This window comes from Geotrypetes seraphini, chromosome 17 (assembly GCF_902459505.1).
Source record: "Geotrypetes seraphini chromosome 17, aGeoSer1.1, whole genome shotgun sequence".
Classification (NCBI taxonomy): Eukaryota; Metazoa; Chordata; class Amphibia; order Gymnophiona; family Dermophiidae; genus Geotrypetes; species Geotrypetes seraphini.
This window is the reverse complement of record NC_047100.1, coordinates 33,694,291-33,708,039: the sequence shown is the minus strand read 5'-3', so window position 1 is coordinate 33,708,039 and position 13,749 is coordinate 33,694,291. Positions and strand designations below refer to the sequence as shown.

Below are 13,749 nucleotides of genomic sequence, written 5' to 3'. Positions count from 1 at the left end.
GTATGTGCACATTTCATAAAATACAAATATGCACGCTTATAATATAGTATCAACTAGAGAAGGTCTTAGAGTATTTTGACCCACAGACCTCAGAAATGCCTTGGTGTATGTTCAATTCTCTTTAAAGAACATACAGACCAGAAACGGCATCCATAGTCGTCATAGGTCACTATATTATTATTTAAGTTTTTATTTGTTTAGTAACTTATATAAATATTTTAGATATCAAAAAGTACCGTATTTTCGCGGATATAACGCGCACCATTGTAAAACGCGCACAGGGGTATAGCGCGCAGAAATCACGATGATATGTACAAAAACTTTTCTATACCGCGCTCAGGCATATAACGCGCATGCTGCCCGACTCTCCTCTGGCCACCCCAACTCTCCTTTCGCTCTCCCCGACTCTCCTCTGGCCACCCCGACTCTCCTTTCGCCCTCCCCGACTCTCCTCTGGTTGCCCCGACTCACCGTTCACCCGCCCTGACTTTCGGTGCACTGCCCCGCCTCTCCGTGCCTGTCCCCCTTGAAGTCCTGTCCCCCCTTGAAGGTCTGCCTGTCCCCCTTGAAGATCTGCCTGTCCCCCCTTGAAGTCCTGTCCCCATCCTGAAAGCCTGATGCCCCCCCTCGACGTCCGATTCTTCTCCCCCCTCGGCAGGACCACTCGCACCCCCACCCCGAAGGACCGCCGACTCCCCGACAATATTGGGCCAGGAGGGAGCCCAAATCCTCCTGGCCACGGCGACCCCCTAACCCCACCCCGCACTACATTACGGGCAGGAGGGATCCCAGGCCCTCCTGCCCTCGACGCAAACCCCCTCCCCCCAACGACCGCCCCTCCCCAAGAACCTCCGCCCGTCCCCCAGCCGACCCGCGACCCCCCTGGCCGACCCCCACGACACCCCCACCCGCCTTCCCCGTACTTTGTGTAGTTGGGCCAGAAGGGAGCCCAAACCCTCCTGGCCACGGCGACCCCCTAACCCCACCCCGCACTACATTACGGGCAGGAGGGATCCCAGGCCCTCCTGCCCTCGACGCAAACCCCCCTCCCTCCAACGACCGCCCCCCCCCAAGAACCTCCGACCGACCCGCGACCCCCCTGGCCGACCCCCCCACCCCCCTTCCCCATACCTTTGGAAGTTGGCCGGACAGACGGGAGCCAAACCCGCCTGTCCGGCAGGCAGCCAACGAAGGAATGAGGCCGGATTGGCCCATCCGTCCTAAAGCTCCGCCTACTGGTGGGGCCTAAGGCGCGTGGGCCAATCAGAATAGGCCCTGGAGCCTTAGGTCCCACCTGGGGGCGCGGCCTGAGACACATGGTCGGGTTTGGCCCATGTGCCTCAGGCCGCGCCCCCAGGTGGGACCTAAGGCTCCAGGGCCTATTCTGATTGGCCCACGCGCCTTAGGCCCCACCAGTAGGCGGAGCTTTAGGACGGATGGGCCAATCCGCCCTCATTCCTTCGTTGGCTGCCTGCCGGACAGGCGGGTTTGGCTCCCGTCTGTCCGGCCAACTTCCAAAGGTACGGGGAAGGGGGGTGGGGGGGTCGGCCAGGGGGGTCGCGGGTCGGCTGGGGGGGCGGTCGGAGGTTCTTGGGGGGGGCGGTCGTTGGAGGGAGGGGGGTTTGCGTCGAGGGCAGGAGGGCCTGGGATCCCTCCTGCCCGTAATGTAGTGCGGGGTGGGGTTAGGGGGTCGCCGTGGCCAGGAGGGTTTGGGCTCCCTTCTGGCCCAACTACACAAAGTACGGGGAAGGCGGGTGGGGGTGTCGTGGGGGTCGGCCAGGGGGGTCGCGGGTCGGCTGGGGGACGGGCGGAGGTTCTTGGGGGGGGGGGGCGGTCGTTGGGGGGAGGGGGTTTGCGTCGAGGGCAGGAGGGCCTGGGATCCCTCCTGCCCGTAATGTAGTGCGGGGTGGGGTTAGCGGGTCGCCGTGGCCAGGAGGGTTTGGGCTCCCTCCTGGCCCGATATTGTTGGGGAGTCGGCGGTCCTTCGGGGTGAGGGTGCGAGTGGTCCTGCCGGGGGGGGGGGGATGTATCGGACGTCGGGGAGTCGGCCGGGCAAGAGGGCTTGGGCTCCCTCTTGCTCCGATCGTGGATGCGGGTGCGGGTGGGAGCGCGTGCGAGCGGTCGTTCGGGGTGGGGGTGCGAGCGGTCCTGCTGGAGGGGTGAATCGGGCGTCGGGCGGGGTGGGAACTATGTTTAAAAACTTTTGTATACCGCGCTCAGGCATATAACGCGCGAGGGGTATGCGCGGTACGTAAAATCACGTATAACGCGCGCGTTATATCCGCGAAAATACGGTACTCATCTTTTATCTTTCATCTACGCGGATGAGTACTTTTTGATATCTAAAATATCTAAAATATTTATATAAGTTACTAAACAAATAAAAACTTAAATAATAATATAGTGACCTATGACGACTATGGATGCCGTTTCTGGTCTGTATGTTCTTTAAAGAGAATTGAACATACACCAAGGCATTTCTGAGGTCTGTGGGTCAAAATACTCTAAGACCTTCTCTAGTTGATACTTTATTGTTCGAAATTTTGGAGAGGTTTAAAATATAAGAGCCTGATATAATTGATTTGTATTGGCGCTTATAATATAAGCATATATTTGTATTGGCTTTGGAAAACATGAAACTTTGTACACTGTTGGGGATAGCACTGAAAACCTATTTTATAAATGCGCTTAGACACCAATGTATTAATCAATATAAAGCCTCAAACCTCCTATAATTTGCATTGGATCTTCAAACTTGGAAGAGCATTCAGGTAGATAAGAGCATAAGTTGTCTATCTTCTCTTTGCTCAATATCGTCATATGTCCAGATAAAACATCTATTCAGTCTGTCTGCAGCAGTATTCATTCAGACGTCTAATTCAAACCACAGGAAAAAAAAAAAACCAACAACCTCATAGAGTGCATATCACCGTTACACAGCTAGGTACATTTTTTGATATTTCAAATAGGCAAATATAACTAAAGATACAACTATTTCCTGAATTAAAGCAAATTTTTATGTATTCGGAGCAGTTACTCTTTAGGAAGCAGAAAAATCATACAGTGGATGGAGTTGGGGAATAATAGATTATTGAATGTTTAAAAGGGCTAATGATAATTCTGTATATTACTAGTATAGTTTTATGTTTTTCATAGTACTGTATTCTATTGCTATGTATGTGTATAGCTGTGTATATATATATTTTTTTGTATTATAGAAATGTATTTTGTTCTAAGTGTATTATTCGTGACATATCTGGAATGTTCTCTTCATCTCTTTTCAGGGTGTGGTGGTGCTTCAGGCGGAGCAGAAGATGAAGGGGAGTCAGAGGCTGGGTGGATTGAAGGTGCTGCCATTTTGCTTTCTGTTATCTGTGTTGTTCTCGTCACGGCCTTTAATGACTGGAGCAAAGAGAAGCAATTTCGGGGTCTCCAAAGTCGAATTGAACAAGAGCAGAAATTTACAGTTGTTCGGGCTGCACAAGTCATCCAGATCCCTGTGGCAGAGATAGTAGTTGGGGATATTGCACAAGTAAAATATGGTAAGCTTCTCTTTTGATCTTATGATGACAAACCAGATACTTTTGATTTTGCTCATTGATGTTCGTTGATGCAGCAATAATCTCTAGGATTATTGGACCCAAAACTCAGCAATAGAATCTATATAAGAACATATGAATAGCCGTACTGGGCCAGATGAATGGTCCATCTAGCCCATTATTCTGTTTCCACAATGGCCAAGCTAAATCACAAATACCTGGCAGAAACCCAAGTAGTAGCAAAGTTCCAAGCTACCAATCCCAGTGGCTTCCCCATGTCTGTCTCAATAGCAAACTATGGACTTTTCCTCCAGGAACTTGTCCAAACCTTTTTTAAACCCAATTACACTAACAGCTGTTACTACATCTTCTGATAACAAGTTCTAGAGCTTTGAGTGAAAAAAAATATAGAATTTCCTCCTATCTGTTTTAAAGGTATTTCCATGTAACTTCGAATGTTCCTCAGTCTTCGCAATTTTTAAAAGAGAAAAAAATCTATTCATTTTTACCTGTTCTATAATACACAGGAATTTCTAGATCTCAATAATATCTCCCCTCTGTCGTCTCTTTTCCAAACTGAAGAGCTCTAACTTCTTTAGCTTTTCTTCATGAGAGAGAAGCTTCATCCTCTTTCTGAAAATCTAGATACACTACATCAACCAGCTCACCTTTATCCACATGTTTATTCACACCTTCAAAGAAATGAAGCAAGCTTTGCATTGCTGAGTTTGCTGATCTAACCAGAACATGTCATTGAAGACCTTATCTCTGAACTTCAGACTATGGTGTCCTTCATAGTTGCCAACATACAGCAGCATAAGCAAAGAAGATTGAATTCAGCTGTTTTAGATCTAGCTTGCTTTATTCTAAAGATAAGCAAAAAGGAACAGATGATTTATTTTTAGAACGAAGAGTAGTACAGTGGTTTGAACAAGAGAAAAGCCATTAATTTGTATGTAATAACATGCTATTGTGATTAACATACATTATTAATAAATAGGCTCCATTAAGACATACATTAAATAACAATAATGTGCATTATTGTACAAAAGCACATGCTAATTGCTAATACATTAAAACTGGTTAGTTGGTCTAGCCCTTTAATTGTAAGCTTTTAGGGGACTTGAAAATATGTACGTACTACATAAGAACGTAAGAATAGCCTTACTGTATCAGACCAATTATCCATCAAATCCAGTAGCCTGTTCTCACGGTGGCCAATCCAGGTCCCTGGCCAAAATCCAAAGAGCAGCAACATTCCATAATTCTCCTTGAGCTACATATAACAGCATGCATCAAATCAAAATAAACAAATTGAGATTACAGATCAACAGACATGCTAAGATATTTTCCTACTTATAACCTTGGCACTTGTCCAGCATCCAGCAAATTACATGACAATTTCTACTTGGCAAAAATTGGCTGCAGCTTTATTAACAAGCAATAAAACTAACAGCAATACAGCTATGTACATATACCACAGCTGCCTTAACTTACCTACCTAAGCCCCTCACAAGACTAGTTGGTGATGACTTAGGCCCAACTCTCAGTGACTTTTCCCCAAGTACATATAATCAGGCGAGAACATTCCCTAAAAATATTATTCTAACTTGGATGTTTAATTATCATGAAAATCACATAATCCAACAGCTATCCGACATGATATCATGTTTCATTAAGGATACAAGGGAATGCTGAAAAGTTCTCAGCCCAACCAAGAAGAGAATGAGGTAGAGCCATGACACTTACAAGTTATTCCACACTGTTCTTGACACTTTTTGTTTCATTTCATATCACTGAAACAAAAAGTGTCAAGAAAAGTGTGGAATAACTTGTAAGTGTCATGGCTCTACATCAATGGTCTCAAACTCGTGGCCCGGTGGGCTCATGCGGCCTGCCAGGTACTATTATGAGGCCCTCGGTATGTTTATCATAACCACAAAAGTAAAATAAAACAGTTTCTTGATCATATGTCTCTTTAGCTATAAATTACAATATTATTATTAAGACTTAGCCAAAAGGAAAAATTTATAAACTATAAAGAGTTTTACCTCATGCAAAATTGTCATTTCTTTAATAAGACATTAACTATTTTTTTCTGAGGCCCTCCCAAGTACCTACAAATCCAAAATGTGTCCCTGCAAAGGGTTTGAGTTTGAGACCACTGGCCTACATCATTCTCTTCTTGGTTGGGCTGAGAACCTTTTAGTGGTTCTTCATAAAGCCAGACTCAGTAAATGGTACTTAAATTTAAGTGTTGAGAAAAAACATTTGTTAAGTGTTATTCTATGAAAGGTATCCTGGGCTGAGTGCTCTTTATAGATACTGTACTGCTCCTAATGGATTCCTGTGTCCAACTGTGGGCACAAGGATGTATGCCAGTTCAAATTAGATATACATGTTATGTAGAGGTACTTATTTTGTACCTGGGACAGTGGAAGGTTAATTGACTTGGCTACAGTTAAAAGGAGTAGTAGTGGAAATGTGAATACAGTTCCCCTGCTTCTCAGGCTACTGTACTAAGCATCAGGCTACTCTTCCATTATAACATGCCTAAATATTTAGAATGCCCTGACCCATCCATGTCCCTCCAATGGCCATACCCCCTTGTGGGTTGTGCTTGAAATGCTTTGGACATGCAATGTTATGGAATAGCATATACATGGAAACATAGAAAGTGACGGCCGAAAAGGGCCAAGGCCCATCGAGTCTGCCCACTCCATTGACCCACCCCCCTAGTTAATCGCTCTCTGATGACCTTTTCCCTCGTAGAGATCCGACATGAGCATCCCAACTGTTCTTAAAAACTGGCACGCTGCTGGCCTCAACCACCTGTACTGGGAGCTTATTCCAGCTGTCCACCACTCTTTCAGTGAAGAAGTACTTCCTGGTGTCGCCATTAAACTTCCCGCCCTTTATTTTCAGCAGGTGTCCTCTTGTGGCCGAGGGTCCCCTAAGAAGGAAAACATCATCTTCTACCTTGATGCGACCAGTGACATACTTAAACGTCTCAATCATGTCCCCTCTCTCCCTACGTTCTTCGAGAGAGTCTAGCCGCAATTCGTTCAGCCTTTCTTCGTATGATAGATCTTTGAGCCCCGAGACCATCTTGGTGGCCATTCGCTGTACCGACTCGAATCTCAGCACATCTTTGCGGTAATGTGGCCTCCAGAATTGTACGCAGTACTGCAGATGAGGCCTCACCATGGTTCTGTACAAAGGCATTAGGACGTCGGGCTTCCGACTAACAAAACTTCTCCGGATACAACCCAGCATTTGCCTAGCCCTAGATGAAGCCTTCTCCACTTGTTTGGCCGTTTTCATAGGCAGCTACATGCATAAATCCAAATTAGTGATAAACACTCTTCTAATGTTTTTTTTTTTTTTTAAAGATAGTCAAGTGAATCATGTAATTCAAATTTCAATATACTTCTTTTATAACATTCATTTCAATTTGTCTTCTTTCTCCACCAAAGTTTATAAAATTTATATATTTATACATGTAGCAATAACTTCAGCAATAAATTTAAAAAAATGGCCTCAGTGGCTACCCTCAAACTGATTATTTCATTATAGTATGCGTTCCATGTAGCAAGCCTTCTCTTTGGTCATATTCAATACTCATCATCATCTTCTGTTATATAGCAAAAAGCACTTATCTTAGCTCTTATAGTGTTCGGGGCTCCGACATGAATCCATGTTTTGCGTCTAGCTGTCTCAAGGAACGACCGCTAAAAATGTCATTATGTTTAAATATGTTTATTGATTTTGCAAAGAAGCCAAAAAATACTAGTACAAACACAGTATGTAATGAACTACAACTAGGTCCCATCCCCCTGTCCCCCTCCCAATCCCCTCCACTCCAATATCCCACAAGAACAAGTGATCTATCCTCCAGTATACAAACAGAATTACGGGTTTAACAGGTTACTACGAGCTTTATGAGTCAGTGTAAGCCAAAAGGGTTCTCAAACAGAGCAATATAAACGGCCCTTAGGAGTGTCCAGTGATGTCAAGGACAGTCGCTCCATAGACGCTTGGCGAAGCATTAAAGTACGCCAAAGGGACAAAGTTGGTGGGTCTGATACAATCCAGCAATGTAATATAGTTTTCTTTCCCAAGAGGAAGGCCCTAAAAATGTCATTATATAATAATTTCACCACATTCAAGAACCAAAGGGGAAAACAAAGATATGCACAATTGTCTCTTTTATTAATTATTATTAAGAATCACAATATGATGTGTAGCATTTGGGGGCAGAGCAGTGTTAGGGCTTTAAGTCATGTTATTTGGTCCTTGACAAGACTTTAAAGGGTGTAATACTGCCTGATCTAACATACCACAGCAATATTTACCCTCGGTGAGTTAGGTAGTAATGAGATGTAAAATATGGGAACCTGACTCCTAGCGGTAGTTACATCATTATGGCTGTGTTGTTGGACTGGGCACGAGTAGCTGGGAGTTGTTCTTGCCCAAAGACCCGCATAGAATCCCCAGACCCCAAGAAGACCCTTCTAGGACCAGAGGACCTCCCGGACCATCAATGCTATTTCTCAGATATATCCAGATTGGGGTGGGTGGGATTTCTGAAGGGGGAGGTTTAGGTAGGGGTGCATGGAGGACGGGGTTGGGGAGCATTGGGCTATGGCTTTGTGGTCTAGTGCTCTTGGGCTGCAAGAATAATGTAACTTGCAAGGTGGCTCACAAAAGGTGTTATTCCTGTAAGGCAGGATTTGGAAACCTGTGGTAGCTGTGGGCAATCAACGTGGGATAAAGTAAACTTTGACCGCACATTGATGAATCCCCACCCACCCACCCCCAGGAACTTTATTGTGCATTTGGAATATTGTAAGTGTGAATCTACCATAAGGGTATAAAAAATATTTTGCTGACATATACAATATGGATATATTTCTTACTTGATCAATAAAACTCTTATTTAAAAAAATGAGTTCAAGGAAACATTCCCTTTTCTTTCAAACATGTTATTTGTAGGGGATCTTCTACCGGCTGATGGAATTTTAATTCAAGGAAACGACCTTAAAATTGATGAAAGTTCTTTAACTGGAGAGTCCGATCAAGTCCGTAAATCTGTTGATAAAGATCCCATGCTCCTTTCAGGTAAGGCTTAAATACGGCAGAGTTGCAATCTTATAGACTGGCAGCTTCATAAATCATTGGTATGAGCAGTATTTCAAAATCCGCATGGGATGACTGCTGTTGTGAAGCATTTGAAGAGCTTAGGGGCCCTTTTACTAAGTTGTAAAACATGCCTAACACTCCAGGTTAGTTTTTGGATGTGTGTGCTTTATTCACATGCCATTGTTTTTGTTTTTTCAAGTTTCAGTTTTATTCTGACTTGATATTCCGCTTTTACATACCAAAGCGGTACCAAAGGTGCAGGAAAAAATGACAGGGAAGTGGGATTGTCTGGAACAGGTGTCTTAGCCCTTTTTTTTTTTTTTTTTTTTCATAATCAATCATAGATCTCATAAGCGTCTTTGAAAATAAAAGTTTTAAGATTTATTTTAAAGTTGTTTAAACTAGTTTCTTGCTGTAGTGTTAGGGGAAGGGCGTACTAAAGTGTGGGTGTGACTACCGAGTAAATGGTTTTCCGTGTTGTATTGTAGAAGAGCTGTCTGATTGAGGGAATAGTCAGAAGATGTTGCTGAGAGAATCTCAGTGACCTTGAGGATTCATAAGGAATTATTAGCCTGTCAGTGAACATGGAGTGATTGAGTTGAGCTTTGAATGCAAGTAATTTAATTTTTTTGAGGGAGCAGATCAGGTTTTGAGAGTGGGCACACAGCCAGAAATGAAATAATAGAAAAAAGATAATTTTATGGCTTCGGTAAATTGGCCCTAGTGCATGGGATAGACCTAAGTAAGGTCACGCTAATTTTTTTACCGCAGCTTAGTAAAATGACCCCTAAGTTTGGAAATCATGGATGTGCATTTGTTTGACTGATGTGGTTCATTAGTTTGCCTTAAAAATATTAGAAATAAGGGTGACTAACTTAAAGATACATTGTGCATGAAGTAAATAAAAACCCAAAAAGGTGCAGCAAAATGATTTGAGCTAGAGTAGGAGTGGATAAGCAAGTCTGGCTACACTTTAGGGGAAATTCTGTATAGGACACTGGTCTCAGCAGCCGCCTAAGAAGGGGCTGAGAATCACACACCAGTGTCCTCTACAGAATCACATCTGCCCTAATAGCACAGATGCCTAACGCTCCCAGGAAAGGGATGTTGCCAGTGGTGTGCCTCAAAGTTCTGTTCTTGGGCCTGTTGTTATTAACATTTTTTATAAGCGATATTGCTGAAGGGCTGTCAGTAAGATTTTCCTTTTTGCGGATGACACAAAAATCTGCAATAGAATAGACACCCCGGATGGTGTGAATAACATGAAGAAAGACTTAGCGAACTTTGAAATATGGTCTGAAATTTGCAGATTGCACCTTCAAAAAGATATAAAAAGGATGGAGTTGGTCCAGAGGAAGGCTACTAAAAAGGTGTGTGGTCTTCGTCATAAGGCGTATGGGGACAGACTTAAAGATATCAATATGTATAGACTTAAATATCTATATAGACTTAGATATGTATAGACTTAAAGATCAATTTAGAGGAAAGGTGGAAGAGGAGAGATATGATAGAGGCATTTAAATACCTACATGATCGAAACATTCAAGATAATGAAGGGAATAGACTTAGTACAGTGGTCTCAAATTGGCGGCCCAGGGGCCACATGCGGCCCGGCAGGTACTAGTTTGAGGCCCTTGGTTTGTTTATCATAATCACAAAAGTAAAATAAAACAGTTTCTTGATCATATGTCTCTTTAGCTATAAATTACAATATTATTATTAGGACTTAGCCAAAAGGAAAGATTTATAAACTATAAAGAGTTTTACCTCATGCAAAAGTGTAATTTCTTTAATAAAACATTAATTATTTTTTTCTGTGGCCCTCCAAGTACCTGCAGATCCAAAATGTGGCCCTGCAAAGGGTTTGAGTTTGAGACCACTGACTTAGTAGATAAAGACAGGTTATTCACCCTCTCCAAGGTAGGGAGAACGAGAGGGCACTCTCTAAAGTTGAAAGCGGATAGATTCCGTACAAACGTTAGGAAGTTCTTCTTCACCCAGAGATCGTTGGATGACCAAGGAATAAATGGAGCGCTAAAGGAGGACAAAGCAATCGCTGACAGACTGAACACGTTTTTTGCATCTGTATTTACTGAAGAGGATATACACAGCATACCGGAACCCATTAGGCTATATGCTGGGAGTGAAAACGGAAAACTGACAGGGTTGATGGTCAGTCTAGAAGAGGTATGCAGACAGATTGATAGGCTTAAGAGCGATAAATCCCCGGGACCAGATGGCATCCATCCGAGGGTCATCAACTAACTGAAAGGGACCATAGCAGTACTGCTTCAACTAATAGCCAATCTTTCGATCGTATCGGGAAAGATTCCGGAGGACTGGAAGGTGGCGAATGTTACGCTGATCTTTAAAAAGGTTTTGAGGGGAGACCCGAGAAACTACAGACCGGTGAGTCTGACCTCGGTACCAGGAAAGATGGTAGAGGCACTGATAAAGGACCGCATCATTGATCACCTTGACAGACACGGGCTGGTGAGGATCAGCCAGCACAGTTTCAGCAAAGGCAGATCTTGTTTGACAAACTTGCTGCACTTCTTTGAGGGAGTAAACAGGCAGATAGTCAAGGGTGACCTGGTCGACATTGTATAGCTGGACTTTCAGAAGGCATTCGACAAGGTTCCGCACAAACGACTACTTCGGAAAATTGCGAGCCATGGAATCGAGGGTGAAATACTCATGTAAATTAAAAACTGGCTGGTGGATAGGAAACAGAGAGTGGGGGGTAAATGGACAATAATCGGACTGGAAGAGCGTCACCAGTGGGGTGCCGCAGAGCTCAGTGCTTGGACCTGTGCTCTTCAAAATCTTTATAAACGATCTGGACATAGGTAATACGAGCGAGGTGATTAAATTTATGGACGACACGAAGTTATTCAGAGTAGTGAAGACACATAGGGATTGCGAAGATTTGCAACGTGACATAATCAGGCTCGAGGAATGGGCATCGACATGGCAGATGAGGTTTAACGTGGATAAGTGTAAAGTGATGCATGTCGGTAACAAAAATCTCCTGCACGAATGCAGGATGTCCGGGGCGGTACTTGGAGAGACCTCCCAGGAAAGGGACTTGGGAGTTCTGATCGACAAGTTGTTGAAGCTGTCCGCGCAATATGTGGCGGCGGCGAAAAGGGCGAACAGAATGCTAGGAATGATAAAGAAGGGGATCATGAACAGATCGGAGAAGGTTATCATGCCGCTGTACCGGGCCATGGTGCACCCTCACCTGGAGAACTGAGTACAGCACTGCGCGCCGTACATGAAGAAGGACATGGTACTACTCGAAAAGGTTCAGAGAAGAGCGAACAAGATGGTTAAGGGGTTGGATGAGCTGCTGTACAGCAAAAGATTAGAGAAACTGGGCCTCTTCTCCCTCGAACAGAGGAGATTGAGAGGGGACATGATCGAAACATTCAAGGTACTGAAGGGGATAGACTTAGTAGATAGACAGGTTGTTCACCCTCTCCAAGGTAGGGAGAACGAGAGGGCACTCTCTAAAGTTGAAAGGGGTTAGCTTTCGTACAAACGTAAGGAAGTTCTTCTTCACCCAGAGAGGGGTAGAAAACTGGAATGCTCTTCCAGAATCTGTCATAGGGGAAAACACCCTCCAGGGATTCAAGCCAAAGTTAGACAAGTTCCTGCTGAACAAGAATGGGTGCTGGTAGGGCTAGTCTCGATTAGGGTGCTGGTCTTTGACCAGAGGGCCGCTGCGTGAGTGGACTGCTGGGCACGATGGAGCACTGGTCTGACCCAGCAGTGGCAGTTCTTATATTCTTATGGTAGAAAACTGGAACGCTCTTCCGGAGCCTGTCATAGGGGAAAACACCCTCCAGGGATTCAAGACAAAGTTAGACAAGTTCCTGCTAAACTGGAACGTATGCAGGTGAGGCTGGACTTATTTAGAGCACTGGTTTTTGACCTGGGGGCCGCCGTGTGACCGGACTGCTGGACACGATGGATCACTGGTCTGACCCAGCAGCGGCAATTCTTATGTTTTTATGCACACGAGTCAAGTCTTTCATTTGAAAGGAAGCTCTGGAATGAAGTTAAGAGGTGATAGGCTCCAGAGTAATCTGAGGAAATACTTTTTTACAGAAAGGGTGGGAGATATGTTAAACAGTCTCCCGGAAGAAGTGGTGGAGACAGAGTCTGTGTCTGAGTTCAAGAAAGCCTGGGATAGGCACATGAGATCTCTTAGAAAGAAGAAGAGACAATGGTTACTGCGGATGGGCAGACTTGATGGGCCATTTGGCCTTTATCTGCCATCATGATGGCCATGAAAGAGATCATGATGCAGCAACATTTGAGAAAGGCAGTGAGATTTACTCGCATTGGGTAGATCAGCTGAGAAATTAAGCTGAAAGGTAGAGATATCATTATTGGCAAATAGTTATTTGGACTGCAAAGCAGGATACTTCAGATATGACTTATTAAAACTTATTAATTGCCTCTATCACCAAAATTGAAACACTGTACAAACAGGATAGAAAAGAATATATATTGTAAATATATCAAATGGTTAAAATTTTACTAATACACTAGTGTGGCGCAGTGGTTAAAGCTCCAGCCTCAGCACCCTGGGGTTATGGGTTCAAACCCACGCTGCTCCTTATGACCCTGGGCAAGTCACTTAATCCCAACATTGCCCCAGGTACATTAGTTAGATTGTGAGCCCACTGGGACAGACGGGGAAAAATGTTTCAGTACCTGAATAAACTCATGTAAACTGTTCTGAACTCTCATGGGAGAACGGTATAGAAAATTGAATAAAATAATCAAATCAACCATACTCCTACTCTCATATCCACACGTTAACCCTCTTACAAAATAGAGATAATTAATCTCCCCCCCCCCCCGCAATTTTGTAAAAGGGGGGGGGGTAATTGTGGTGCAACACTCCAGGTGCAGTTATGGAAAAATTGCAAATGAACTTAGAGTGTATGACCTCTTGGACAGGGGAATAGCTACAGTTCCAGAACTGTATCATGCCTTCAGCCTAGACTAAAAAAAAGGGAAAGAAGTCTAAGCAACAAATTGAAGCCCTAAAATG

General features: G+C 44.2%; 1 protein-coding gene across 2 annotated transcripts in view; it reads left to right on the top strand.

The window, feature by feature from the left end:
• Positions 1–13,749, top strand: part of ATP2B2 (ATPase plasma membrane Ca2+ transporting 2) — a 691,115-nt gene that overhangs the window by 351,376 nt on the left and 325,990 nt on the right. For both annotated transcript variants that reach the window (XM_033926077.1, XM_033926076.1), the window contains 2 exons: positions 3,285–3,542; positions 8,535–8,660. In XM_033926077.1, coding sequence (XP_033781968.1) covers positions 3,285–3,542; positions 8,535–8,660 — 384 coding nt within the window. The remainder of the gene's footprint in view (positions 1–3,284; positions 3,543–8,534; positions 8,661–13,749) is intronic.